The sequence below is a fragment of the Danio aesculapii genome, chromosome 19 (genome assembly GCF_903798145.1).
Source record: "Danio aesculapii chromosome 19, fDanAes4.1, whole genome shotgun sequence".
In the NCBI taxonomy this organism is placed as follows: Eukaryota; Metazoa; Chordata; class Actinopteri; order Cypriniformes; family Danionidae; genus Danio; species Danio aesculapii.
The window spans coordinates 27,377,807-27,404,837 of record NC_079453.1 but is presented as its reverse complement, the minus strand read 5'-3'; the positions used below and the strand labels follow the sequence as shown (position 1 = coordinate 27,404,837).

Below are 27,031 nucleotides of genomic sequence, written 5' to 3'. Positions count from 1 at the left end.
ACAAATAACTGACTAAAATGATAAAATATAAAATGACAAAAACATATGATATAAATTAAACCCAGCTTAATTTAAAATAAAGTTACCAGAGGTGGAAGGAGAGACAAGGGGAGGGAGAGACAAAGAAAGTAAGTAGGCCTCAAATAGGCAGAAAAGCTAGCCTCCAGAGCAGGAGAGAAGCAGACCAGGAAAGACAGGCCAGGAAAAGAGCCAGACCAGGAAAAGAGGCAGAGCAAAGTTTACCAGCTATTTTGTCTCTTTCTTGACCATGTGACCAAAGCCCAAATACTGAGACATTTAAACTGACCAATCAACATGTGACCACATCGTAAAACCCCCAAAGTCCACACACCAGGCCCTGATCTAATCAGTATCTGCCTTTGGAATTTTTGTGAGCCTTCTTTGGTGAAAAAAGACATCTTTTGGACATAATTTAGACTCTTACAGGGAGAAATGCTGTAAAACTCCATCTGCCTCTCTCTCTCTTTCTCTCTCTCACACACACACACACACACTTTGGACATTTGACCCTTTTCCTCTCCTCTCGGGTGTTAAAACGATACTTGTGGATCCAGACATGAGCGTGTCTGTGGTGCAAGTTTTCTTTACAGCGTCTATTACGGATAACCTGTGATAGCCCAGCCTGATCTCACGAGAAAAAGTAAGTATTTTACGTTTTGTCAGTTTAGTGGCTAATTCGTACGAATTCGTATGAGTTCAGTCGTACGAAATTGTACAATTTTAAAAAGGAGGCGTGGCACCTAACCCACCCCTAAACCCAACCGTCATTGGGGGATGAGCAAATCGTACTAAATTGTACGAATTAGATCGTACGAATTCATACGAATTAGCCACTAAATCAAAAAGTTACGAATTGCCGTGAGATTGTGTTGGATAACCGCGTATTATGCGAATATAGACTGCAACCGCGGCTGTTCTTCCCGCGTCACTCATCGGTGAACATCGCTTTCATTTTTAAAGCCAAGCGCAGCCCTTTCTGTTGAGCAGGTGAAGACAATGACCAAGTGTAAGAACTCACTTGACAAAGCTGTAAAAGCAAGTGGGATATTATTTACATTAGTTTATTTGCTATAAATGCTCATGTTGTTCTGTGTATGTGTTGGAGTTTCTGTTTTCTTTGAGCAGGTCAAATTAAAGGTACAGTTCATTTATCTGACTTCTTGTATTAAAGGACAAAATTCTATTACAAATAAGATATAAATATATTGATACATTTTAATAAAAAATAATTTTGTGATGTGAAAAATATATATAATTATGTATGGAAAGCATCGTCAATGCACCGAGATATCGAATTGAACCGAATTGATGGCATGTTAATCATAACCGAACTGAACCGTGAAACCAGTGTAGGTTCACACCCCTACAAATTACTGTAATCGAGAAGTTGTTCTTAGGAATTGCACTTTACTAAGTAGTTTTATAAAATGTGTACTTTTACTTTCCCTTGAGTACATTTTTAGTGCTGTATCGGTACTTTTACTCCACTATTTTTCTTCAACCTGTAGGCACTACTTTATTCTTTTTCTTGTCTAAGGTGCATGGCTAGTGAAGTAGAATAATCAGCTCTGTGATTTTCATCAAATTAAATCACACATAGAAAATCACATTATAAGGAACAACCTCATGACGGAGAGACTGTTTAAACTGCATGTCACTGATGACAAGATGGCGGATGTCGACTGCATGATGACTGAAATCACCAAATGATCTTAAACAACCACTAAATGCACTACAGAATGTTACGTTTTCACACACGTACATGCGCAAATTGATGCATCAACTTTTCACAGTATAATACTCACTACTCTAGAGTACTTTTGAAAGGGTTACTTTTTACTCATACTTTGAGTAATATTTACACCAGATAATTTTACTCGCACTACATTTTTGGGTAAGAATGGTACTTTTACTAGAGTATGATTTTTCAGGACCACTGCTCACAGTTAACAAATGCTACAGCATACTTTAGAATTAATCTGTAACAAATACTGTAATCTACTTTAGTTTATCACAGTAAACTGTGGTGTATTGGTAGTATACAGTAATATTACCTATCGTTGTAAAAAATCTTTTAACCACAGTTCACTATAGAATTACCACAGCGTTAATTCAAGTAGTATGGTTAAAAAACATTATAGTACTTGCTACAAATTATTATAGCCTATGTGGCAAGCCCTGTACACTAAAACATCATGGTCTTTGATAAACCTTAAATATAAATGATAATAAAAGGAACTCTGGCACAAGCATGTGTCTAACTTTATTTCAAAGCCCTTCTGAAAAAGATGTGTGCTTAACTATATTGAATGTGCACCTGTATTGTACTACCAATAATAAAAGCATGTAGTGATTAAAAAAAAAAACTACACGTGGAGATTACATTTATTGAAATAAATGGGCACTTTGTAAAGCATCCTTTGTAAAAATCAGATTAAAGAAGATATCCTACATCAGTCTGAATCATTGAAACAAGGCAGGATGGATCCATGCTTTTAGGTTATGTCAAACTCTGACACTACCATTTGAGTGATGCTATAGAGACTTGAAATGTAGTGTTAATGACATGAGGAAATTAAAAATGTAATAAAGATTGACTGAATGAAAGGTTTCAGTTTCAATTTATCTTGAAAAATGACAGATTAAAGTATGAATCAATCACAGTACTGTGAAAAGCAAAACAAATACCAAACTAGTTCTTGTTCACCTGAACAAAACAAACAGCAGAATAGACTGTTGCTTTATCTTCAACAGAAAAAAGTCATGGGTTTGAACCAATATGATGGTGAGTAAATCATATAAGCATTTTAGTTTTGGGATGAACCATCTGTTTAAAGGGGACTTATTATGCAAAAATCTTTTTTAGAACGGGTTTAAACACAATTGTGTGTTAACAGTCTGTAAATATAACCAGCTTCTAATGGTAAAAATGTATTAATTTTATTTTTTATTATCACACTTGATAAAAACAGTTTGCAGAAACTCTTTGACATTCTCTCTTTGTGCATTTAATTAGAGGGGGAAAGCCCTGCCCATTGGTGACAATCTCTCCCTCAATAGGCTAGGTGCACAAGATGGCGAAGGTGAGCTCTCGAGATGCAAGTGTGTGCACGTTGACTTCCCGTTGTATAGAATTATGAAGAAAGAGGTGAAGATTTTACATTAGTTACCAAAAATGAGCATGTTTAAAATAAAAAAACAAAGTAGTTTATCAGCCACATGAGAGAACATCCTCACTACATTGCTGCATACCTCAGTGCACTGATTTGCTTTCTTTCTTTCCCTGTTGATACTAAAGTTCGTGATCAGTGTTTAATCAAATTATGCTGCCATCATTGCAGCCCTCCAAAAACTACTAGTGTGTAGTGTACATCCTAAAAACAATTTTGTTTTGACACCTGGTGGACTGAGAAAACTTAAAGGAGTTGTTCCCTGTCTTTTTGTGTGGAACAACTACACTCTTCCCACACAGAGAATTTGGGATCATCGGCCAAGATGCTCCGTCCTAGAGACATTTCCATTTGATTACGAGATAACCGAACCACAAGTGGCATCTGATCATGCTTGTATATCACATAATAATTGCTGACAAAAATTCAATTGTAGCTCCACCCTTTTTTGAAAAAAGGGCTGGGAGCACAGTCTCATTTGAATTTAAAGCAACAGTCATCAATATGGCACAATTCGGATAAAAGCCTAAAAGGGGTAATTTCAAAGAGTCATGAAACATTATTTGTGTGATATTTAGAGCTGAATCTTCACAAACACACACTAGGGACATCAGAGACTTATTTTACATCTTGCAAAAAAAAAATGGCATAATAAGTAAAGGCTGTAAGCTATCTGACTTCCAATAAAATATACTATTATTATTTAATATTATTATTATTATTTATTACTATTATTATTATTATTTAATATTATTATTATTATTATTATTATTATTATTATTATTATTATTATTATTATTTAATATTATTATTATTATTTAATATTATTATTATTATTATTATTATTATTATTATTATTATTATTATTTAATATTATTATTATTATTATTTAATATTATTATTATTATTTAATATTATTATTTTTTTATTATTTAATATTATTATTATTATTATTATTATTTAATATTACTATTATTTAATATTATTATTATTATTATTTAATATTATTATTTAATATTATTATTATTATTTAATATTATTGTTATTATTATTATTATTATTATTATTATTATTATTATCAACAAATTTTTGTCAGGATGAGTTTCTAGTTCTGCCAGAATCTCGTCAGCACTAGCAGAGGATTAAAGGCCAGCTCATGCCAAGAAGCATACAGTAACTATAACAATAACTATAAACATAATGTCCCAAAAAAAAACTGCTGAAGAGCCCGATTATAATGATGATGACACTGGAAAATTACATCATTGGGATCACTTTCAGAGCAGTTATGCTTTTTACAGAACATAACTGCACTGTGTGCTTACAATAAACAGTGTTATTGTCTGCTGAAGTGGATAATATACAGCTTATGTTATCATTACAGTTATTAAAGTTCTTGCTCTGCATTGGCATTAGGACAATAAATTCAGGAAGATGTCTCTGTCCGATATTAAACTCTTTATTGTCCCATGTGCTACAATTACCAATTACAGCCAATGCATGGCTTGACTTTATATGCTCTTAAGGAACATTTGCACTCCACATCACTTGTGGACTGAGCGAGAAAGAATATTTTCATCCTATGCTTAGAAATTTATTTTATTTTATTTTATTTTCAGCTTAGTCCCTTTATTAACCTGGGGTCGCCACAGCAAACTGAACCGCCAACTTATTTAGCATATGTTTTACACAGCGGAAGCCCTTCCAGCCGCAACCCAACACTGGGAAATTTTATTTATTTATTTATTTTTATTTTATTATTATTTTTTTATTTTTTTTTTTTAGGGCCAGACCAACTATCCATGACCAGCAGGATATTTCATATTTTAAATCATTCCCTCAACAAAAGTTTGTGTTCTTTAAATTAGGGTCTTGGCAAATGTGAAAATATGAGATAATAAAGCCTCATTTAAGTGTAAATCCTGCACCTTGAAAAGGAATGCAGTTTAAAATATTAACATGGCATTTATTAATGCATTTTACAAGTTATGCTAAGTTCTTAACATATTTTAATAGATAGAAGCTGTGAGTGCTAAATTATTAACCCTAAGTTAGCATTTAGTTAAATCACTATTTAAAAAAGGAAATGATAGCACTAGGGGGGCTTTAAATATTGCAGCGACTTAAGAGTAAAAAAATACTCTGTTAAGGATTCCATTCTTTTCAAAGTTTCAAAGCTCTCTGCTTGTCTAAACTCAAAACGATCCAGTCATCTTATACAGTATGTTCAAGGAGGTTTGGTCTCAGGTCAGAGACTCTGGACAGTAACTGTAATGACACATTATATAATAATATCTTGAATTGCGGGATGAATTAATATATAATGACACCAAACTGAAAGAAGAACGATGGATCATTTTGTGATCAGTCACACACAGACACACACACGCACGCACACACGCGCACACACACACACAGAGACACACTTTAAATTCACCTATAGGTCATGTCTTTGGACTGTGGGGGGGAAACCGGAGCACCCAGAGGAAACCCACACGAACACTGGGAGAACAGGCAAATTTCATACAGAAATGCCAACTAACCCAGACTCGAACCAGTGACCTTCTTTCTTACTTAGAGTGAATCAGTGCTAACCAATGAGCCACCCTTGCACATAACATTTTTAAAATAATGTTTTTGGAACATTCTAAGTTGTTAGTTGCTCTTTATAAATATTATCATAATGTTGATGAAAAAATATTCTTATGTTTTAAATTATGTTCTGAGAACATTATGGTAAGATTCAAAAATATATACAAACTTATTAAATAACTTTAACATAACCAAACAATACTGTTACTGCACCATCTAAAAAAATTGACTTTTTGAACATTCTAAGGACATGTAAGTATACATTAACTTAATAAGAACCATAAAGAGTTGGTCCAGAATATAATTTTAAGGCTTGGTTGTGTTAATAAGATGCAAAGCGATGTGTGCTTATGTTTCACTTGAAGGAAATCACGTTATTTTTTTTATAAATCTTACTTTGAATATATACAGCTACTCAGCTAACATGAAAATGACTGATATATATCCTAGTTCCTCCGAAAGGCCTGCCCTCAAGTGACTCTGATTGGTCATGTGTCATAATGTGCTGCGATTCACGGATCGGCTCCACGTCACGCCTGTAGAAGCATGCTTGTTTTGTGTAAACAGTCAGTCAACCCCTGTAATGAGTGAAAATGGGGTGCGGCTCCTTTAAGAGAGTTTGCCATTGTGTGTGTGTGTATGTGTGAACTGTCTGTAGACGTGTGTAACACGAGAAGCACATGTGCACGGGACCGATATTTTATTTTTATTTTTCTCTGATGCTGTGATTAAGTTATTGTTCTGTAAAATACAGTGACGCTGTTGACAGAAGAATAAAGCACAAGATGTGGGATGCGCCCTGTGTGAGCCTTTATTTATTTTTCTGCTGCTACACGAGTTAGGCGAGCTCTCCTGTATTTTTTAACTCAACGCGTTAGACGACGTCTTTCACATATATTCGGAATATACATGTGTACGTAATATGAATCGTTCACATATCTTTTGCGAGTTCATTATCTGAGATGTAAAACGCATGGAAAAGCTGCCTATAGAGAGACACGCACGCGCTGGTGAAGAGTGTGTGTGTCTATAGCAGTTTGACTGATAAATATAAATTTGTAGCTAAATCGTTAGCGGTGCCAAACAGCACTTCCCTGTGTTTACTTCTTTGCTACAACATACCATTAAGGCTAGACACTGTGCATGTCATGATCAATTTTAACAAATAAAACACTGACAGGTTATGGCTCAGAGTTCACAGCTTCTGCTTGTTGGAGCTGCTCCTTCTTTGAGGAGATTTAAACGAATCCAGCACTGAACTGGGAGAGATTCTGGAAGCTGTGTTTAGTCAAATCATGCTTGCTATGTATTTTATAATTCTCTGGAACATAATTAATATTGAACTGTAAACACTTCTGTCTTTGTGTTGTGTCCTTTGGAAGCCCAAATACAGAAACTGAAGATGCTCTGTGGAAATAGCATTGTTTGGATTTTAGCTCTCTCTCTGCTGTACCATTACAGCACCTCTGGCCATGGCCCTTAGCTGCGCAGTATGTGTGCGCTGTAAAAGTACGTTTGTGATCTCACAGGCCAGGAAGTATATTTTTGTAGTCCCTAAAATTCGTTCATTGTAGGCTTTGCTAAGCTAGCTCTGTAAAATCCAAGGTCTCCTTTTGCACTGAACTTTGAGCGTCTTACATTCAAAGATGCTGTTTATGTTCACACAGCTACATTACACATCAACTAAAGTTTAAAATATGATATCGTAGTGGACCACCCCTTTAAGGGAACATTTTGAGAAGCTAAAAATGTTAACTGGGGTGTTAAGTAGATGTCCATATGTGTGTGTGTGTGTGTGTGTGTGTGTGTGTGTGTGTGTGTGTGTGTGTGTGTGTGTGTGTGTGTGTGTGTGTGTGTGTGTGTGTGTGTGTGTGTGTGTGTGTGCTGATGTGCCCACAAGAGAATGAGTTTGTTTTTTTTTCAGAAAGTAAAACTGTGTACAAACTGCGATGGTAAATGAAGACAAGACATGCATGCACTGGAGCACAGCTCTTTGCTGAAAGAGCAGAGAGCAGAGCTGCCTCCCTCAGAATGACCACAGCGATTAATTAAACCACAGACCAAACAAGACATACAGAAACACACAGTGCTATATCTGTGCCTTATCTTAAAGGGCACCTATGGTAAAAAATCTACTTTTCAAGCTGTTTGGACAGACATATGTGCATGTATGGTGTATAGACTGTCATATTGGGGTGATATAAACACACCCAGTGCTTTTTTTTCAATTTAACAACATAAAAAACGGTGGACCAATTGGAGCGGTTTTCAAACCAACCGCAACTTTATGTAGGAGAGCGGTCCCCCCGCCCACCAATATTGATTGACAGGCGTGTCATCATATCCTCAGTTTGTTGATTCACGTCCGCCATTTTCAGCGTGAGTCAAAGCGATATCACTAAAGGAACACCCTTGCTCTATTTTTAGATGCAAGGCTCATTTGGCTCAACACAAGAGCAATATTCTCCACATTATCGCTCTAATCGAAATTATTGGTTGTATCTTTAGGTAGGTTTGCAAACATGTGTACTTCTCATTGAGTCTACCTTATACTTCAGCCGTTTGCATTTCTCGCGATCCCAGAAGCTCCCTGTGATCTTAACTAGCATGCGTTTTAGAATTCTAAACATAGGTTTCTATCAGGGTACACTCAAGTCGACGGCTGGACGTGGCGGACCGCTGCAGACTTGAATTGCTGTTGTGTGTACCCTGATAGAAACCTATGTTTAGAATTCAAAAATGCGTGGCGCGACGATTCGGGACACTTCATGTTTCTGCCGCGCCATAGAGAGTGTCTGGTGTGCCGTGTCGCGGCTTCGAGCGGCGCATCCGGTGCCTCAGTCAAAGTTAATTCAGTGTGCGTGTTTATTAGTTTCTGTGTACAAGCTCCGCACTTAAAACTAGCACACATGTGTTGTAAAACTGTACAAAGACATGTATGATTTTTTTGTACTCTCTGCTTGGTCTGTGTCCGAGTCGTACATGTACGACTGACTGCTGAACCTTTCACTCCTGCTCCTTTTCTGTCTGCCTGTCAGACTCTGTTGCAAACGCAGAGCGGGTGAGCTCATGGCCCCGCCCCTTGCTACGTTGGCGGGAAGCCGAAACTAATCTACATGTGAAGCAACACACCCCTAAATCAGCGAACTGTGGACACTTTTTAACACATTATAATAAAAAAATCTGAATTGTGTTTTGAACTGAACCTAAACTGGCACACTCAGAAGAACCATAATATTAATATTAAATCATAAAAAAGAGGTAAACTATGTGCCCTTTAAAAAGAAAATGAGCACACTTTTATCCAGAGTAGGTGATGAACACACACACCCACGCACATACAGTTGCGTCTCTGTAGTGTAATAAAGTAGATGAAGCTTTCCACATTCACTTGATTCAACAAAGAAGCAAAGAAATGTGTCAAATAAATAGTAACAATAATATTAATGACATAGTGTCAGATATACTGTAAAGACAAAGGATAAAAGAAAGATGTACAGGTATTCACCTGATATTCATGGAACACAGACTTTATATAAATTATTACTGGATTTGTGGTTGATTTTTACAGAATGCAAAACTAGAAGTGCAAAGTCTATAACAATTATCAAACTAAAAGAAAAAAAAATGACACAAAATAAAACAAAATATGAACTTTAATTTTCAAAACTCACACTAAATGGCCATGTTCCGAAAATGAAATCAAGCACACTATGTATATCACTTTAATTTTAAGTATTTACATTTTACATTGCATTTAAAGATCAATTTTCTTTTTGTACAATATTTTAATTACTTCAGTTTTCTATTTAGCAATTTTTTTATCCCTAGCAATGCTGTTCTGCACAAACATCATCATCATGCTCTGATTCTTCTGTTAATTACAAGGTTACTGGTGAGTTTTAAAGAGCAGTTCAGACGAAAAAAAAAATTAATTCACTTTTATTCTTAATTTTATAACTGTATTTAGCATTTAAGTTTTCACAAACTGCATATTATAAATTGTTATTCTCTATTTGTGCCTTTGGAAATTAGTAATTCATTATTAGGCATGGGACGATATTCGTTTTTAAGGTATACCGCGGTTTGGAAAAGTCAAGGTTTTAAAACCGCCAACATTTTCTGTAATACCGTTCCTAAGGTACGTGTAAGACTTTTTATTTACATTTTTTTGTTGTTTTTTAGGACAACAGTATCTTCAGTAGAAAAAATATCCAAAGACGCTATTTTACATTGTAAAGAAATCAGTGTTTTTGAAACTAACGAAGACAGCAGAAGTCAATGATTCATTTAAATTATTTAACTGGACATGTTCACGGTTCCAAAATATTATAAATCTTTCAAAAAACAAAATATGTTGGCTTCAAAGGGGAAAAAGTTTTTGTTTTTTACCAGACATTTAAAAAGAATATATTTTAGAGCAGCAATCACAATACCGTGATATGTTTATCATACCGTCAGAATCTTATACAGTACCATGCCTATTCATTATCCACACCAAGCCTTATTATTATTATTATTATTATTATGCATTTTAGGCTTATTTGAGCACAAACTAGCTTTCAACAAATGTAAGAGTGCAGCTGTTTAGCTTCTGATTTATTTATTATTGTATTAATTTATTTAATTGTACTTACATTCGCATAAAGAACGTGTGCATTGTGACAGCAGAGCTTCGGGATTGTTTAAATTTACATGCCATCCCTCCCCACACGATGTTCGGTTCTATGTGCTACATACAAACAGTGTTCATTTATTTAACAGTAGATAGTGAGTGATTACCTTGAAACCGATGATGGAGTCATGCGATAACTGACGGCAACATTTTTCTGCTCTTGTTTAGATTCAGTTCATGGCTTTAACGAACTTCTTCATGGCCTTACTGGTGCACGCGACCACTTAATCGATGTATCTCGCAGCGCCACCCTCTGGTGAAAATAATCCGGTCTCATTCACTTCCATTCAATTTTAGACGTTAAAAACCCATTATGCTGCTTGATGTTGCAAACTGACAGGGCTTGACATTAACTTTTTTGATCACCAGCTACTGTGGCTAGTAGATTTCCAACATTATATATATATATATATATATATATATATATATATATATATATATATATATATATATATATATATATATATATATATATATATATATATATTTATATATATACTGTATATATATTATATATGCATATAGAACTAAATTTTTATATGCATAAATTTGACTTTGACATGATAAAATTACATGATTTAGATTTTGTGTTTTGTCCACATGCCTCCTCATTCATTTCACCTTTTTGTGTGTGTTGTGAGCTTGCTCTATATGCATGAGCGAATGGGTTGTGTCGCACCGTAATTAGCTTTTATTTCACATGACTTTTCAGGGCTCAAAATGAAGGATTTACCAAATTTATCTCTGACCACACCAAAAATAAAAAATAAAATTATTTCTTAGCTACAAATTTTAAATGTGTCAAAACAATTAAAATATAACTGTATGCATGCGTTTTTTAATTCAACAAAACTTTTCTTTAAAAAAAAATTGACATTTAAAAAATACTTATTGTCATGTAAAAAAATGCACAGTAATCTGTTCTGGATAAAGGTCCTGGATCACCGGTTTACTACACACAAACAGGGAGTTATCTCAGTTAAAGCAATGTTATTGTAAAAAACAATAATTAAACCATTTTAACAAAAATAACTGTAAGTAAAAGAAAGCAGGTAAAAAAAAAAAAAAACATACCGTGAGTGATATTGAAAGGATGATCACACGCACAAGGTTAATGTTAGGCCTGTTAATAATCTGTTAAAGGAATAATTAACAAAAGCAGTGACCGCTGCTGCTTCTAAAAGGGATGTTTTTATTTTTTTTAATCTTGAAAGCAGCAAGACTGTGGGTGCACGATCACGATCTAGGCACGGTTGCTTCGCGAAAATAAACAGAAGCGCACGCTTTGCTAGTGATCATCCTTCATTCATTCATTCATTTTCTTTTCGGCTTAGTCTTTTTATTTATCCAGGGTCATCACAGCGGAATGAACCGCCAACTTATCCAGCACATGTTTCACGCAGCAGATGCCCTTCCAGCTGCAACCCATTCCTGGGAAACATCCATACACACTCATACACTACGGACAATTTAGCCTACCCAATTCACCTGTACCGCCTTTGGACTGTGGGGGAAACCGGAGCACCTGGAGGAAACCCACACAAATGAGTGGAGAACATGCAAACTCCACACAGAAATGCCAACTGACCCAGCCGAGGCTAAGAACCTTGTTGCTGCAAGGCGACAGCACTACCTACTGCGCCACCGCGTCGCCTAGTGATCATCCTCTCATTCGGTATTCACCTGCTTTCTTTTGCTCGAGCGAACACAGTTTTCTGTGATTCTAGGATCACATTTGTATAAAAATATTGGGCTATCTTTATTGTCGAACCCTGCTTTTAAGAAAACTACAACTTAAAAATGATTTCCAACCAGCCAAATTGGCTAATGGGAGTGACTGTCTAACTTGCCACAGCTGAAATCTACCCGCATTTGGCGGGTTGGCGGATGTTAATGTCAAGCCCTGCAAACTGATATTTTCTTATTATATTATTGCGTTTGTCTGTATTTGTCATGAAAACACTTGTTTGTAGAGCAAGTAGATTGACCGTTTATTATTCCTAGTTATTTCTCCTATAGGCAACTGAATCGGAAGTTCTAAAACAATTGAGCACACTTCCGCATCGAAGAATAAAGTCAATACAGCTATACGATTGATATTATTTATACGATTTGATAACCGGCTGGATATGATGGACAAGCTTACAATGGATAAGAGATTGTTTAGAAAATGGGTAGTAAAGAGGGTATATTGGTAAATGGATAGAGAATGGCAATATGCACCGCAAAAAAAGGCTTTTCTTACTTAGATTTTTTGTCTTCTTTCTTGTCCAAATATCTAATAATTCTTATATCAAGAAGCATTTTCTTGTATCAAGCAAAACATATTGTCTTGTTTTCAGAAATAAGATGCTAAAATTGGGTTTTTCCTTAAAACAAGCAAAACAATTTAGTTTTTTCTTTTGACACTAGATGTTTTTTTCATATGCCATTGGCAGATTATTTTGCTTGTTTTAAGGAAAACATCACTTAATTTTGGAACATTATTTCTTAAAACAAGACAATATGTTTTGCTTGCAGAAAATGCTTCTTGATATTAGAATTTTTAGATATTTGGTCTAGAATGAAGACAAAAAAAATCAAAAAAAAGTTTTTTTTGTTTGTTTTTTTTTTTGCAGTGGGAACAGCTCCAGTCGGAGGGATACAATCAATACACTGACTTTCATAATAGGAAAGATGAATACTCCGGAAGTCATTTGTTATCATTAACTGTTTGGTTACCTTTTTAAATTTCCTTATGTGTTGAGTGGTGAGCAAATGATGACAAGTTATAGGTATATGGCAGTATATTCTCCAGACCTACTTTTAGCAAAATGTAGGTTAGTCAGGAAAAGAATTACCTTTGAAAAAGCTGAATCAGCTCAAGCTGAGAAAGGTTAGAACATTACTGCTGGACAGTCCATATTTTAACAACAACAACAACAAAATGCAAATCATAAGTGTTTCTTATCTCCTCTTTCTTCTTGTCCTCCCAATACAGCGGAGCTGGAGCTGGAGCATGCTCAGAGAGTACCAGAGACAGAGCCTGTCCAGCCACAGGTAAAGCTAAAGGACAGGCAAAAGTTTTTTGAGGAGGCTTTTCAGCAGGACATGGAGCACTACCTGTCTACAGGATACTTACAGATCGCAGAGAGGAGAGGTAAGATATGCCTTCATATTAAGTCTGAATCAAATACACCAAATGTTTAAACAAAAATGTTCTGCATTAGCAAACATTTCATGTACCGTGTGTTGTACAGTATGTATGTGTATAATCTTACAATTTTGAGACATTTCCTACACTTAAGAAATAAAGGTACTAGAGCTGTCACTAAGGTAGAACACATTTGTACCAAGTTAGTCCTTATTGGTACTTCAAAGGTACACATTAAAACCTAAAAATCTTAAGCAGTACACTATTATACTATTTAGGCTCTAGTTTGTACCTTTGAGGTATCAATATGGACTCTTTAGGTACGTGTAACTTTTGAAAATGTTCTACCTTAGTGACAACTCATGTACCTTTATTTCTGAGAAGTAAAGGAAACGCCTCCTTGCATAGTCTGGTACAAAAAGACAAATGCAGATCCCCAGCACCCAACATATTGGATTGGGAGGCTATTTACAGTCCTGAAGCAAATAAACTAAGTGTTGCATACATCTTCCTCTCTGTAACTTAATCTAAAATTACTCAGAAGTCACAAGGATTATAAGAATATTCAAAAGAGCAGCTGAAGTGTGTTTAAGGGTGATGCTGATCTAGATAAGATACACCGAATCAGCAAATGGAATGGTAGTGATGTGGGGACTAGCAAAAATCATAAGGTGTGATCAGTTCAACAAGTGCGCAGATCATATGACAAGTTGAAACAGTTTACTTTGAAACAATCTACAGTACAGTTTGTTGAACACATCAATTAAAAAGGCGGGGATAAGATCATGCATATAATAAGCCAGCAGGTCATTAAACCAGTGAGCTGGATCAGAGAACTGTTCATAATGAAGGTGGTGCTAAGATCAGCCAGCAAGGGATTAAGTAGACAGGTTTAGGATCAGCCACCAGGCCTTTAAGAAGATGGCATTAGGACCAGCCAGCAGCTCAAAGAAAGTAATGCTAGGATCAGTCAGCAAGTGTTTAAGAGGATGGGGTTTGGATAAGTCTGTGGGTCATCAAGAAGATGTGGTTAGGACCCAACAAACAATTTTGTGTTTAATAGATATCTAATAGACATCTAAACATAGACAGCATGGCTAAAGCAGGGCTAAACTTGGGCTGTCAGTGAAAATCTAATAGACATCTAAGAATAGCCCAAAACTAGACTAGTGGTCAAATAGACAGATTTGACAGACTTTATATGTGTAGTCATTCATTTCTGTTTATTTGATGACAAGTCTAGTTTTGGCCTGTTCTTAGACGTCTATTAGATTTTCACAGACAGCCCAAATTTAGCCTTGTTTTAGCCAAGACGATTATGTTTAGACATCTATTTGACATCTTTTAAAAACAAAAAATTCTTGCTGGGGACAAGCTATTTGTGAATAAAGTAGAATTGGAATCATAAAACCACTTAACCTGATCTTAAGCAGGTTGGATTTGTTTGATTTATCAACCAGCAACATACTCTGCAACCTGGAATTTACTCAATTCATTTTGGGCAACAGGCTTAATGTGATAAAGAAGACATGAGGAAGATCAGTCAACAGTTCTTAAAAAGATCATGGTTCATAAAGCAGGGAGTGCTAGGATCAGTCAGCAAGTGCTTAAGAAGTTGGGGTTTGCATTAGTCTGTGGGTCATCAAGAAGATGGAGTTAGAGCAAGCTAATTGTGAATAAAGTGGAATTAAAATCATAAAACCCCTTAACATGATCTTAATCTGGTTGGATTTGTTTGATCTATCAAGCTGAAATATACACTGAAACCTGGAGTTTACTCAACTCATTTTGTGCAACAGGCTTCAGGTCAGCAGTTCATAAAATGATCATGGTTTATAAAGCAGGAGTATTACGATCAGATCCTAGGATAGAGATCTGCCAGCAGGTCATTAAAGTCAGCATGAATTGGAAGTTAAATTTGTCATGACATACATCTGATTGAAACAGTTTCTAAATGAGAAAAAAATGTTTTTGTTTGGATTGTTGGAAGATGGGCATTGCTAACAAAAGTGGACAAAAAAGTCCACTGGTGTAGAATGTTTTCAGATGCCCTATGTGATGATGAGAATGAGGAGCTTTACTAGCACTACTACTGTATATATACATTAAGGTTGTCTCAATACTGGAATTCAAAACCAATCGGTACTGAAATTTTAAAATCGTCCATTTCCCGCGAACATTTGGGCGCTGTGAACCACATTCTTAAATAGTGCTGATTTGCCATTGTGTTTACATGCTCAACAGAAATGACTGTGATTGGCCATGAAGGTCATCAGACCACAGATATGGGGACACTGGAGCGTTTCAAAGTTACTTCGATCAGCTGGTTTGTCAAAAGCTGACATGCGAGCGGTCCGCTGATGAATCGCGGCTTAAAAACGTATTAGTGTCCCTGTATCTGTGGTTACACGCAGTAAACAGCGGTGAGTTTGGTGAATTGATGACCTTCACGGGCAATCACAGTCATTTCTGTTGAGCACGTGAACACAATGGCAAATCCGTGATGTTAAAGAACATGCTCCACAGCACCCAAATATTCATGGGAAATGGACGCATTTAAAATTTCAGTACTGATTAGTATCGAACTCCAGTATCATGACAACCCTAATATGCATATAAAAATAAAAAGAGTAAAATTGAATTTCATGCTGACTTTAAACAGATAGGATCAGCCAGCAAATCATATGAAAGAAAAGGAAAGAGTCAACCAGCAGTTCATAAAAAAGAAAGTGTTTGGGTCAGCCAGCAAGTGATTAAGAAGAGGTTAGGATCCGTCTTTTGGTCATCAAGAAGATAGGGTTAGGATCAGCTTGTGGGTCATCAAAAACAGCCAAAAAGTCATTATGAAGATGGTGTCAGACAAGTCATGAATGTCATAAACAAAGCGGTGCTACAATTAGCAAATGGTTCATAATCAAGGTGGTGACATAAGATCAGCAAGTAGATAATTAACAAGACTAGTATGAGCCAACCCTTCATAAAGACAGGTTTAGAATCAGACAGCAGGGCATAAAGAAGGCAATGCTATGATCAGCCATCATTAAGAAGATGGGGTTAGGATCCGAAAGCAGATCATTAAAAAGAAAGGGTTAGAATTAGCCAGCGGTTCATAAAGAAGAATGTTCTATTGTGGGATCAGCCAGTGGGTGATTAAAAAGACAGGGTTTGGCTCAGTCAGTGGTTCATTAAGAGTCAGGACTATGAGCTACATTCTCAGGCTTTATTTTACAGAATCACGACAAGGAAAATTTTGTAGTAAGGATTGAAATCGTGTTGGAAGAGTGTGTAGTTGCTGTCAAAGTGCAGCACAAAGATTCTGTATATGCCTATGCAGTTGTGTTTGTGTCTGTAAAAGAGGAGCTAACTCGTCTCTCTCTTTGCTGTCCACCTCCCTGTGCTGCTGCGCTCTTACACAACCTTGAGGTACGCAGTTCACCGCCCTGCTTACTGATGCCACGCTTACACACGCACATGTGACGGGCATGCCTCACGCCGCAGTCTGTGTTTGTGAAGCATGCGCTAATGACATCCCAGAGTCAACATGACTGCAAGGTGACGATTCCAGGACATAGCTCGCTGCATCAAATGAGATCTGACACTGACTAAATTTTCTTGTCTATTTGGCGAAAAATGACTTAAGAATTCATATGAAGGTTTTCTTTGTCCACAGAGATGGGAACTCCATGCGTTAACGTTCATCCTGGACTCAAATCCTTGATACATCTCAGTGAGTGAAGTGTGAGATTGCAAAAAGTAATGTTGTTGCTCTTGCTTCACAGAGACAATAGGAAGCATGTCCTCAATGGAGGTGAATGTGGACATGCTGGAGCAAATGGACCTGATGGATATGTCTGACCATGAGGCATTGGATGTCTTTCTCAATTCTGGAGGCGAAGACAACAGCGTGGCCTCGCCAATGCTTGGTATACATTCATATAGTGACATTTCCCAATCATCAAGCAATGCATTTACCTTCTCTGCAGGTGTTTTTCTCTAATGTGTGTGTCATTTTCAAGTATAGCTCAGTTGATTTCAGCAGATTTAAAACACTCTCCGCTAATGACGCTTCCTGGTGCGGTGTCCCTCCTTTAAGAACTCTTTAGCTTTACTAATGCTGAGATACCTTTAAATTAGTGCTGACATTTACCGCCACAGTCAGCAAAAAAACGCTGATGATGTCTGTGCAGTTTGATTGCATCCAGAGAAGAACAAACAGCTTTTACAATTATCGCTAATTACATTGAGCTGCATCAAAAGCCAAGCTCACTGGATTAAACAGGCAACATCAGGACATTGGAACTGCCCAGACGCAATGTTTTGATGTCTACAGTTTGCACAAGCAGATGCCCATTAAAGGGACAGTTCACCCCAAAATGAAAATATACTTCCCATTTACTCACACTGAATCGGTTCTAAAGTTTTATCAATTAATTTCATCTGTTGAACAAAAATATTCTGAAGAATGTTGGGGAAAAAACAGCCATTGACTTCCGAAGTATGTTTTTGTTAATTCGATGGATGTCATGGATGCTTTTGTCAGACATTCCTCAGTATGTTTTTCTTTTGTTTAGCTCACACGGTGTGCAATTTTTATTAATCCTATATTATTTTAGCTTGTCAGACTCACATGATTCCCATGTCAGGTTATAATATCTCAGTTGTCATAATGTCAGGTATATATATATATATATATATATATATATATATATATATATGATGGTTCAGTGGTTAGCACTGTCACCTCCCAGTAAGAAGCAAGAAAGTCGCTGGTTCGAGCCTCGGCTGAGTCATTTGGCATTTCTGTGTGCTGTTTGCATATTCTCCTCATGTTTGTGTGGGTTTCCTCCAGGTTCTCTGGTTTCCCCCTTAAGTCCAAAGACATGTGCTATAGGGGAATTGGGTAAGCTAAATTGTCCGTAGTGTATGTGTGTGAATGAGAGTGTATGGGTGTTTCCCAGTGATGGGTAGCATCTGGAAGGGCATGCGCTGTGTAAAACATATGCTGAATAAGTTGGTGGTTCATTCCGCTGTGGCGACCCCAGATTAATAAAGGGACAAGGCTGAAAAGAGAATGAATATATAAGCTCTTTTGACATTTCGCCATGGTTTAAAGTTGTCTTTCAGCCTACTTTAGTATTAACTATACATAAATGATAAACTGTGATACTGTACTATACTTTGGTTTTTACTACAGTAAATTGTGAGGGATTGTACTCTAATATACCCTAGAGTTGCAGAAAGCTACAGTATTGTGCAATTTGTTTATATTACTGGTGTTTTACCATAGCAGCTGTAGTATCACCAACAGATTAATTCAAGAACTTTACTATAGTATAGTTCAAAAACAATATAAGTTACTATAATATTTTTTTTCATCTGTGATTCATTAGTAAATAGCTATAAATGCTATATTATGTAAAATACTTTACTAAAGTATGTATGGTGGCCAAGAGAGTTTAACGTGCTGCAATTTAAGAAACACATTCAATAACAAAAAACACTAGCAAATTTAGAAAAGATCTTCATCTGCACACATCTGCAAAGTCTCACAACGCATAAACATTTTTTAAAAATGCACTGAATTTTCCCACAACACAAACAAATTAATAAAACGCACTGGATTTTCTCACAACACAAAAAGAACGGAACACAATAGAAATGTGTCAAGGAGACCCAAGTGCTGTGACTATTGCTCAGTGAAGTTGAAAGGTGAGTTTTTTTATTTTTTTATTTTAATATCCTAAATCCCGTGTCTTTAGTATTTATTAGCTTAAATAAACGTAACCTAAATACCCGGGTCCATCACATTTTTGGGTCTCCTTGAAACATTTCCATTGTGTTGTTAGACAATGCAGTGCGTTTTCATTAAATGTTTCAAAAATGATTTGCAGCATGTGTGCTGAAGATCTGTTCTAATTTTGCTGGCATTTTTTTGTATTTGCATGTGTTTTCTTAAACGAGCATGTTAAGCTCTCTCGACCACCGTAAGTATGGCTAAAATGCCCTATCAATTACTACAGTGTAGTACTATAGTAACCGGAAGTGTCACAAAACGACTTTAACCTCGAAAAATTAGCAAAGCAATCATAAATGTCAAAACACCTTTACAAATCAATGGTGGCAGATGGGCAACACAGAGTGGGTAGCACGATCGCCTCACAGCAAAAGGGTTGCTGGTTCAAGTCTCGGATGGGTTAGTTGGCATTTCTGTGTGGAGTTTGCATGTTCTCCCCGTGTTCGCGTGGATTTCCTCCACAGTCCAAAGACATGTGGAACCGGTGAATTGAATAAACTAAATTGGCTGTGGTGAATGTGAGAGTGTGCATGGGTGTTTCCCAGTACTGGGTTGGTCATCCGCTGTGTAAAACACATGCTGGATAAGTTGGTGGTTCATTTTATTGTGGCAGCCCCTGATGAATAAAGGGACTAAGCTGAATGAATGAATATATATAAGCTGTTTTGACATTTCCTTGTGATGGTTTGAAGTTGCCTTTCAGCGTACTTTAGTAATAACTATAGAGAGCTGATAAACTGTGAAGTACTTTACCATACTTTGGTTTTTACTACAGTAAACTGTGATGTATTGTAGTGTAATACACCCTAGAGTTGCAGAAAACCACAGTATTGGGTTATTTGTTTATATTTATGTTGTGTTGACATAGCAACTGTAGTAAAACCACCAGATTAATTCAAGCACTTTACTATATAGTTCAAAAACACTATAGTACTATTTACTATAAGTTACTATAGTAGTTTTTCATCAGCAAATAGATGTGAATGCTAAAATATGTAAATACACGTTACTATATGGTTTGAAAGCACTAGAAGTTTCTACAGTATAGTACTATAGTAACCGGCCATGTCCCAAAACGACTTTACCCCCAAAAACATTAGCAAAGCAATCCTAAATGTCAAAACACCTTTACAAGGTGGCAGATGACTTCAAAATCCTGAATGTTGTCTGAGCAGTCTAACTTTTCAAATGAAATTTGTTTTGCTAATCGTTTCTTTATCTTGTCTGAATGATTGTCTTTCAGGTCCAGACGTGGAGTCGTTCACCTCAGAGATCACTCTTCAGGTGCCCACACAGGCTGACCTGCGGCACAAGCTCGCGTCTCTGTCCTCCACCTGCACAGACTCAGCCAGCCAGGACACAGAGGCAGGGGAAGAGGAGGATGACGACGATGACGATGATGATAATGATGAAGATGATGACAGGGTACAAGCAGCCAACATTCGCCCTCCGCTTGTCCAGCCAGATCAGGAAGAGGTGGATGAGGAGGGGACGTTACCCGAAAGAGAACAAAACCAGCCAAACAATAACTGTGAGAGCAGTCGATCGTCCTGAAAACACAGAGAATGAACGACAGACTGTAAGAGAAAGTGTGCTATGCATTAGCGTCCAAAGGAAGAGCGTGTACTTGTGTTTTATGAAACCCTTTTGGTTTTTGTAAAGATATTCGTTGTTGTGTGTTGTGCAGTGTAAGCCCGATCCTGTGCCTGCCCTCCAAAATCAATAAATATCTTTTATTCTGTTGGATGTTAACTGCTTATAGCATAAAGAGGGTCTATTGTGTTGCCACCGATGAAAGTTGCATAAGGGATAAAGTACATCCAGGCGGGTGCTATATAGAATAAAGCTCAACTGGCTTATTGGCAGCCGTATAAGACTAGAGGGCTTCATTCCCATTATTATATAAATGCTCATCAAAAAACAAAACAATTAGACACAAAACATTGTTCAGTACCATAAAATTGTATTCATTATTTGATAAAATGCAAAGAAAGAAACAAAATGGCTGAACGGAGCATACACTAACCTCTATACAGTATTATTCAGTCACAAGATAGCGCCAGTCAAAAACAGTGGTGGGACAGACAAGCATATGGACGTGAATGTATTCATTGATGGTCAAACAACCAGTTGCTTTTTGGGATTATTACATGGCTTTCTGGAATGCTTGATTCTGATTGGTCAGTCACAACATTTTAAGCAGTGCTTAATTTGAGCCGGATTTTTTCGAATCCTGTTCCGATATTGCACAAAATAATTAAAGACCGATATAACCGCTTAGTAACGTCATGTTCTGGGAAAACTGATAGTGTGGGGGATGTCGGTCACTGTAATTTTTATTTCCTGTTTTTGTTCCAGAAATTATCCGTTAACAAATTAAGCACTGAGTTTAAGGTATGTTATTCCCAGTTAACAACAGCATAAACTCATAACACAGGCTCATTTAGGTACTTCAAATCTTCTTTAGAGTCAAAGAATACATTCATATCCATATATGCATAAACAACTCTTTTTGCCATCTTTTAACAGAATAACATATAGGTTAGTATATGCTCCATTCTGCTGTTTTTGATAGCTCAGCCTTTAACAAAAAAATTAATAAATTAGTATGGCCCTTAACAATGTATTCTTTTTTTTTTGCTCATATTTTAAGCTTTGTGGCAAGTAGCCATGTTATAAGTGGAATAAAGTACATCCAGGTGGTTGTTTTTGCAGAATAAAGCTATTGGATCTTATATAGCTGTCATGTAAGACTTGAGGGCTTTATTATTTGAGAACAACACCTGAATGTATTTTATCCTGCTTTTTAGATGGCTACTTGCCACAAAACATAAAAATTGAACACAAAACATTGTTTTTAATTCTTTAATTAAAGACAAGAAATGAAAATGACAGAAACGAAAATGGCTGAATAGAGCATTCACTAACATATTATTTAGTCACAAGATACACAAACAGTGGCAGAGACAAGCATTTATATTGATGTGAACGTGTTCACTGACGGTCAAGATGATTCAAAGTTCCCGGATGAGTCTGCGTTATTTAGCAGTAAGTTGTTATCTTGGAATAACATACTTTGAGATGTCGCTACTGACTAGCGTTGTGTAATTACCTCTGATAACAACTGCATAGATGTACTTTATCCGTAATTTCATGACTGACCAATCAATTATTCCAGACAAATGTGCAGTAAAATGGTATAAAACACACAATAACCTACTCATAATATGCTTCCCGTACTACAGACAGTTTCTTTTCCCATCTTGTAAATCCACATTTGAATTATTTTAGAATTAGATCACATATTGTCTAGATAATGCATTCAGAAGTGATTTGTTTGTCATGAGGTATGCATGTCTGTCTCACATATAAAATCAATGATGCTTTAGAGGCATCAGGCTCACTAGAGAACCATTGGTTATTATGATGAATGCACTGTTTAGGCTTTGAGCCAAGATTCGGTACTTCAAATTGCCTGCATGATTTTACACCAGAGTGCACAGTGTGGGAATTTATTTATTAAGGGTTTTATTAAATTGAATTATTTTTTTTTTTTAATTCACTAGGGTTTAATAATCAGTTGTTTGTGTAACATACTAAAGGGATAAAAACAAACATATCTTATCTGTTCCTTTGTCGTCTGTAAGTGCTCTAATATGTCTAATACGCAATATGTAGATTGACAAATGTTTTTATTACATGATCATCATGCTATGTATATGCACATATTACATCAGCACACTTTTGGCACTATAATATTTATACAATAATTATATTTTTCACAACAGAATACTTAATAATGTGTTTTAAATAGAAATTTTAAGAGGATTGTTTAATAATTGTTTATTTCTAAATGTTATTGTCACAATTTAGATATCAAATCATTACTGCTGCTACCTCAGTATATATTGAACATGGTTTGTATCATTTACAGTTCATATTATTGTTTGTACCATTTGTAATACTGTTCATTCTAAAATTCATTTAACACATTCAATAATTATTGTATGAACTGCTATTCCCTCATTTGGCTATTACTATCATCAAATGTTTAACCTTGATTTAAGGTTTTAAAAACAAATTTAGAAGTCAGAATCATTATTGCACATGAAGTAAAACTAAATATTGTTTTAATACATCTAGATGTTTTATATTTGGTTTATTATTTCCATTATTATTGGTATGGCTTTATTTTGATGGTCCCTATTGCACATTTTGTTGACTAAAAGTTTAATTGCAACTAGATGCCAATTACTTCTTACTTGAGCATTAGTAGACTGTCTTAATATTTGCTGATACTCCTCCTTCAACAGACATTTAACTGACTATAAGAAACTTTACAAGTACATGTCAATTTACACTAATCCTACCCCCAACCTAACAGTCTACTTATAATCTAATAAGAGTTAGTTGGCATGTACTGTAGATGCAATTGGTTTTGCAGTTGGATGTTGGCTTTTAAATATGCAGCACCTTTTGCAAGGAATAATCTACAAACAATGTTGCAGTTTGAAGAATTTATCTCACTAAATGCTTTTAAAAAGAGTATAAGTGATTTAAAAATTGAAACACAGGCTTGTAGATGTTTAGAACAGTTAGTTTGTCAATGTGTGATTCTTGTTAACTGTTAGTTGTTTTTTGTTTGTTGTCTGTTAGACCCATGTGACATGTTTACTGCCTAATCTTGGCTAGGACGCATTTTTAATCTTAATATTTCTTTCCTGGTAAAATAAAAGTAAAAAAACAACAACAATGTAACAAATTCAACAAAATGCGTTAAAGGGACCATCAAAATAAAGTGATACCATAATTTTTTTATATTTTAAATTCAATATATTATTTTAACTGGGATATTACAAGGATAGTTTTTATTTTAAAAAAATAACATTACCTATTTACTTACCGTCAAGTGGTTCCAAAACATTGTAAGTTTCTTTATTCTGTTGAACACAAAATACAATATTTTGAAGAAAGCTGAAAAACTGTAACCATTGACTTTCATAGAAGGAAAACTAATTACATGGAAGTCAACGCTTACAGATTTCCAGCTTTCCTCAAAATATAAACAAAAGTCTTTGTTCAATAATAGAAAAGAAGAAAGAAAATTGGTTTGGAAACCAGTTTAGAAAGAGAAACAGGTGAGTAAACAATGACATAATTTTTAGTGTTGGGTGTACTATCCCTTTAAAGACTTTACGTTACTATTATTAATGAAATATTAATTAAAAAATTTTTAAATGTTACATTACTATTAGCATTAATATTATTAACAAAAGTTATACAGTAAATGTTATGAAGCATTTCAAACCAAATTTGAGGTTAGTAATAAAGAAACAGACTGACAGTGAATTATCCATGAGATTTTTATTAAACTTTAAAGTACAAATTGAAAAAGTAAAAAACAAAGAAAACAAAAAACTGGCATTATAACCAACATGAAATCTTTCATGAGACAAAAAGCTGAGACGCAGTGCTAATAAATTAACTCGCCTGACCTTGAACAAATATCTCCTTTCATAGAAAAAGGAACAAAAACAGCAAAAAAAAAGTCTCAATAAAATACATAGTAAGGCCATTAAAAACTTGACAACTGCTGTTTTTTGTTGAAAACAACCGACTTGGTTTTTATTAAATACTCCTAAAAGTTCAGTCTTCAGATAAGGACAACAACCAACAAACTGGATTATAGTTCCTTTTTTCCTTGACAGTCACAACTGGCAAGCTCAGTGCAACATGAGTAGCTACTACAATGTTGAATTTTCAGTAATGAAAATGTAAAAACCTCATTTTTTTGTGAAATATTTTCCCTTTTCTTTAAAAAAGTAAACCTAAAAAACAAAACTAGGGGGAAATCGCAACTCTGTATCTTCGTTCTCGATGTAAGCAGCACTTAAAATTTATACACATTACCAGAGCAACCCTGTACTCAAAGTCCACCAGCTGAAGAAACTGAAATGTAAGGCTTATCTTCATCTGACATCATCCATCTATCTAGCTATCTATCCTTTTCTTCCGTCACTCCGACAAAGGCTCAAGTATTAAAGACATTTACAGGATTATGTACACAAAGTTTCTTAAGATTTTTTTTTTCAATCAATGATACTTCTGCAAAAATGAAGACAGAACAAAAAAAAAAAAATAAAACAAATAATAATAACAATAATTAAAAACAACAACAACAACAAAGTTGGACTTGTATTTCACATTTTACACCCCCGAATAGTGGCTCTAAATTGAGATAACATCAGAACAAAAAAGTAAATAAAAAAAAGGCAAAAACAATAATTACAATAATATAATATAATAATTAATGTTACAGATGAATCAGTAAGTCTGGAAGAATGGAATGTTTACACGATTGCACATTTAGAAGCGGAAAAAGAAACTTCCGTCCTGTGGGATAAGAAGGCTAGCAGACAGCACTTCTTTGTATTACCTTTTTGTATTGTTATATTGTGTAAAAAACAAACAAAAAAAAAACAAAAAAACAGCACCAACATTAATAAAAGATCTCCCAGCTAAACATCAGGCACAGTTATCATTCAAAAGCATCAGTGTGGGAGGAAAAGCCCTCATTTTCGCGATGGGACCCGCTCATTCATTGCCTAAAAAACACCCACTTCCTCCATGACCCTCTGCCAGGGAATCCAGCACTCCCTGGAGGTAAGTGTGAACTTAAAATCCGCCAAATCACACACAGCATTTCCTCTTAAAAAAAACTAACAAAAAACAAGAGATATTACAACAAGCTAAATTTCAAGTGTTTACCATCTTTAGAGCTGCATCTTCCGCAAAGGAGCTGCATGGGGACTAATCGGATTCAAATAAAAACAGAGGTAATGGCAAGAAACAAAACAAAACTGAAAACAACAAGAAAAACACTTTGAAAAAAAAAAAAACACTTAACACAATACACAGGAGAAAAAAAATAAAACAAAAAATAAAAAACATAACGGAAAAAAAAAGAATGAAACAAATTATATAATCAAAAGAGCCTAAAAAAACATGGAACTAAATCCACGCACACGTACTCAAAAAAAAAACAAAAAAAAAACAAAGAAAGATAAAATAAGCAAAACAAACAACAACAAAACGAAAAAAAAAACCCAAACAAACGAGACAAAACAAAACCATGAAACAAAATTTACATAAAAAAAGAACCAAACAAAACACACCATACTAGAAAACAAAACAAGCAAAAATAAAACAAAACAAAACTAAACAAAACTAAACTAAACTAAACTAAACTAAAATAAAATAAAATAAAATAAAATAAAATAAAAACAAAAACAAAACAAAACAAAACAAAACAAAACAAAAATAAAATAAAATAAAATAAAATAAAACAAAATAATCCACAGGCAGCTCCATCTAGCAACAACATTCAACTGAAAGGGGGGGAGGGGGGCTAGGAAAAAAAAAAAGAGAGAAAAGCACCCATTTGTCCCACAGTTCACAGTTCAGGAGGAGCTTGTGTGTTTGTGTGTGCAGTCGATGGGGCTGAAGACGAGGACGAACATGGTGACATCATACTCACACCTGTCAGTAAAACAGCTGGGACAGTGTCTCTTAATGCTATCAAACATCTGGTGAATTCAAAACTAGTGCTCTAGTGCAAAAAAAAGGCAGCCTGCTTTCAACACAGG

The 27,031-nt window shown here is 35.4% G+C and overlaps 2 protein-coding genes across 3 annotated transcripts in view; one reads left to right on the top strand and one right to left on the bottom strand.

The window, feature by feature from the left end:
• dtnbp1b (dystrobrevin binding protein 1b) overlaps nucleotides 1–21,126 on the top strand; it is a 77,768-nt gene extending 56,642 nt beyond the window's left edge. Inside the window, exons 2-4 of one of the 2 annotated variants that reach the window (XM_056479616.1) lie at nucleotides 13,439–13,597; nucleotides 17,371–17,514; nucleotides 20,629–21,126. In XM_056479616.1, coding sequence (XP_056335591.1) covers nucleotides 13,439–13,597; nucleotides 17,371–17,514; nucleotides 20,629–20,939 — 614 coding nt within the window. In that variant the 3' untranslated portion in view covers nucleotides 20,940–21,126. The remainder of the gene's footprint in view (nucleotides 1–13,438; nucleotides 13,598–17,370; nucleotides 17,515–20,628) is intronic. The other variant, XM_056479617.1, reaches the window with a different exon arrangement.
• A 5,620-nt stretch (nucleotides 21,127–26,746) lies between these two features.
• The window catches only part of jarid2b (jumonji, AT rich interactive domain 2b), a 177,968-nt gene continuing 177,683 nt past the window's right edge, over nucleotides 26,747–27,031 (bottom strand). Inside the window, exon 18 of the mRNA XM_056479618.1 lies at nucleotides 26,747–27,031. This exon is cut by the window's right edge and continues 281 nt beyond it. The gene's annotated coding sequence lies outside the window, so the exon portion shown is untranslated.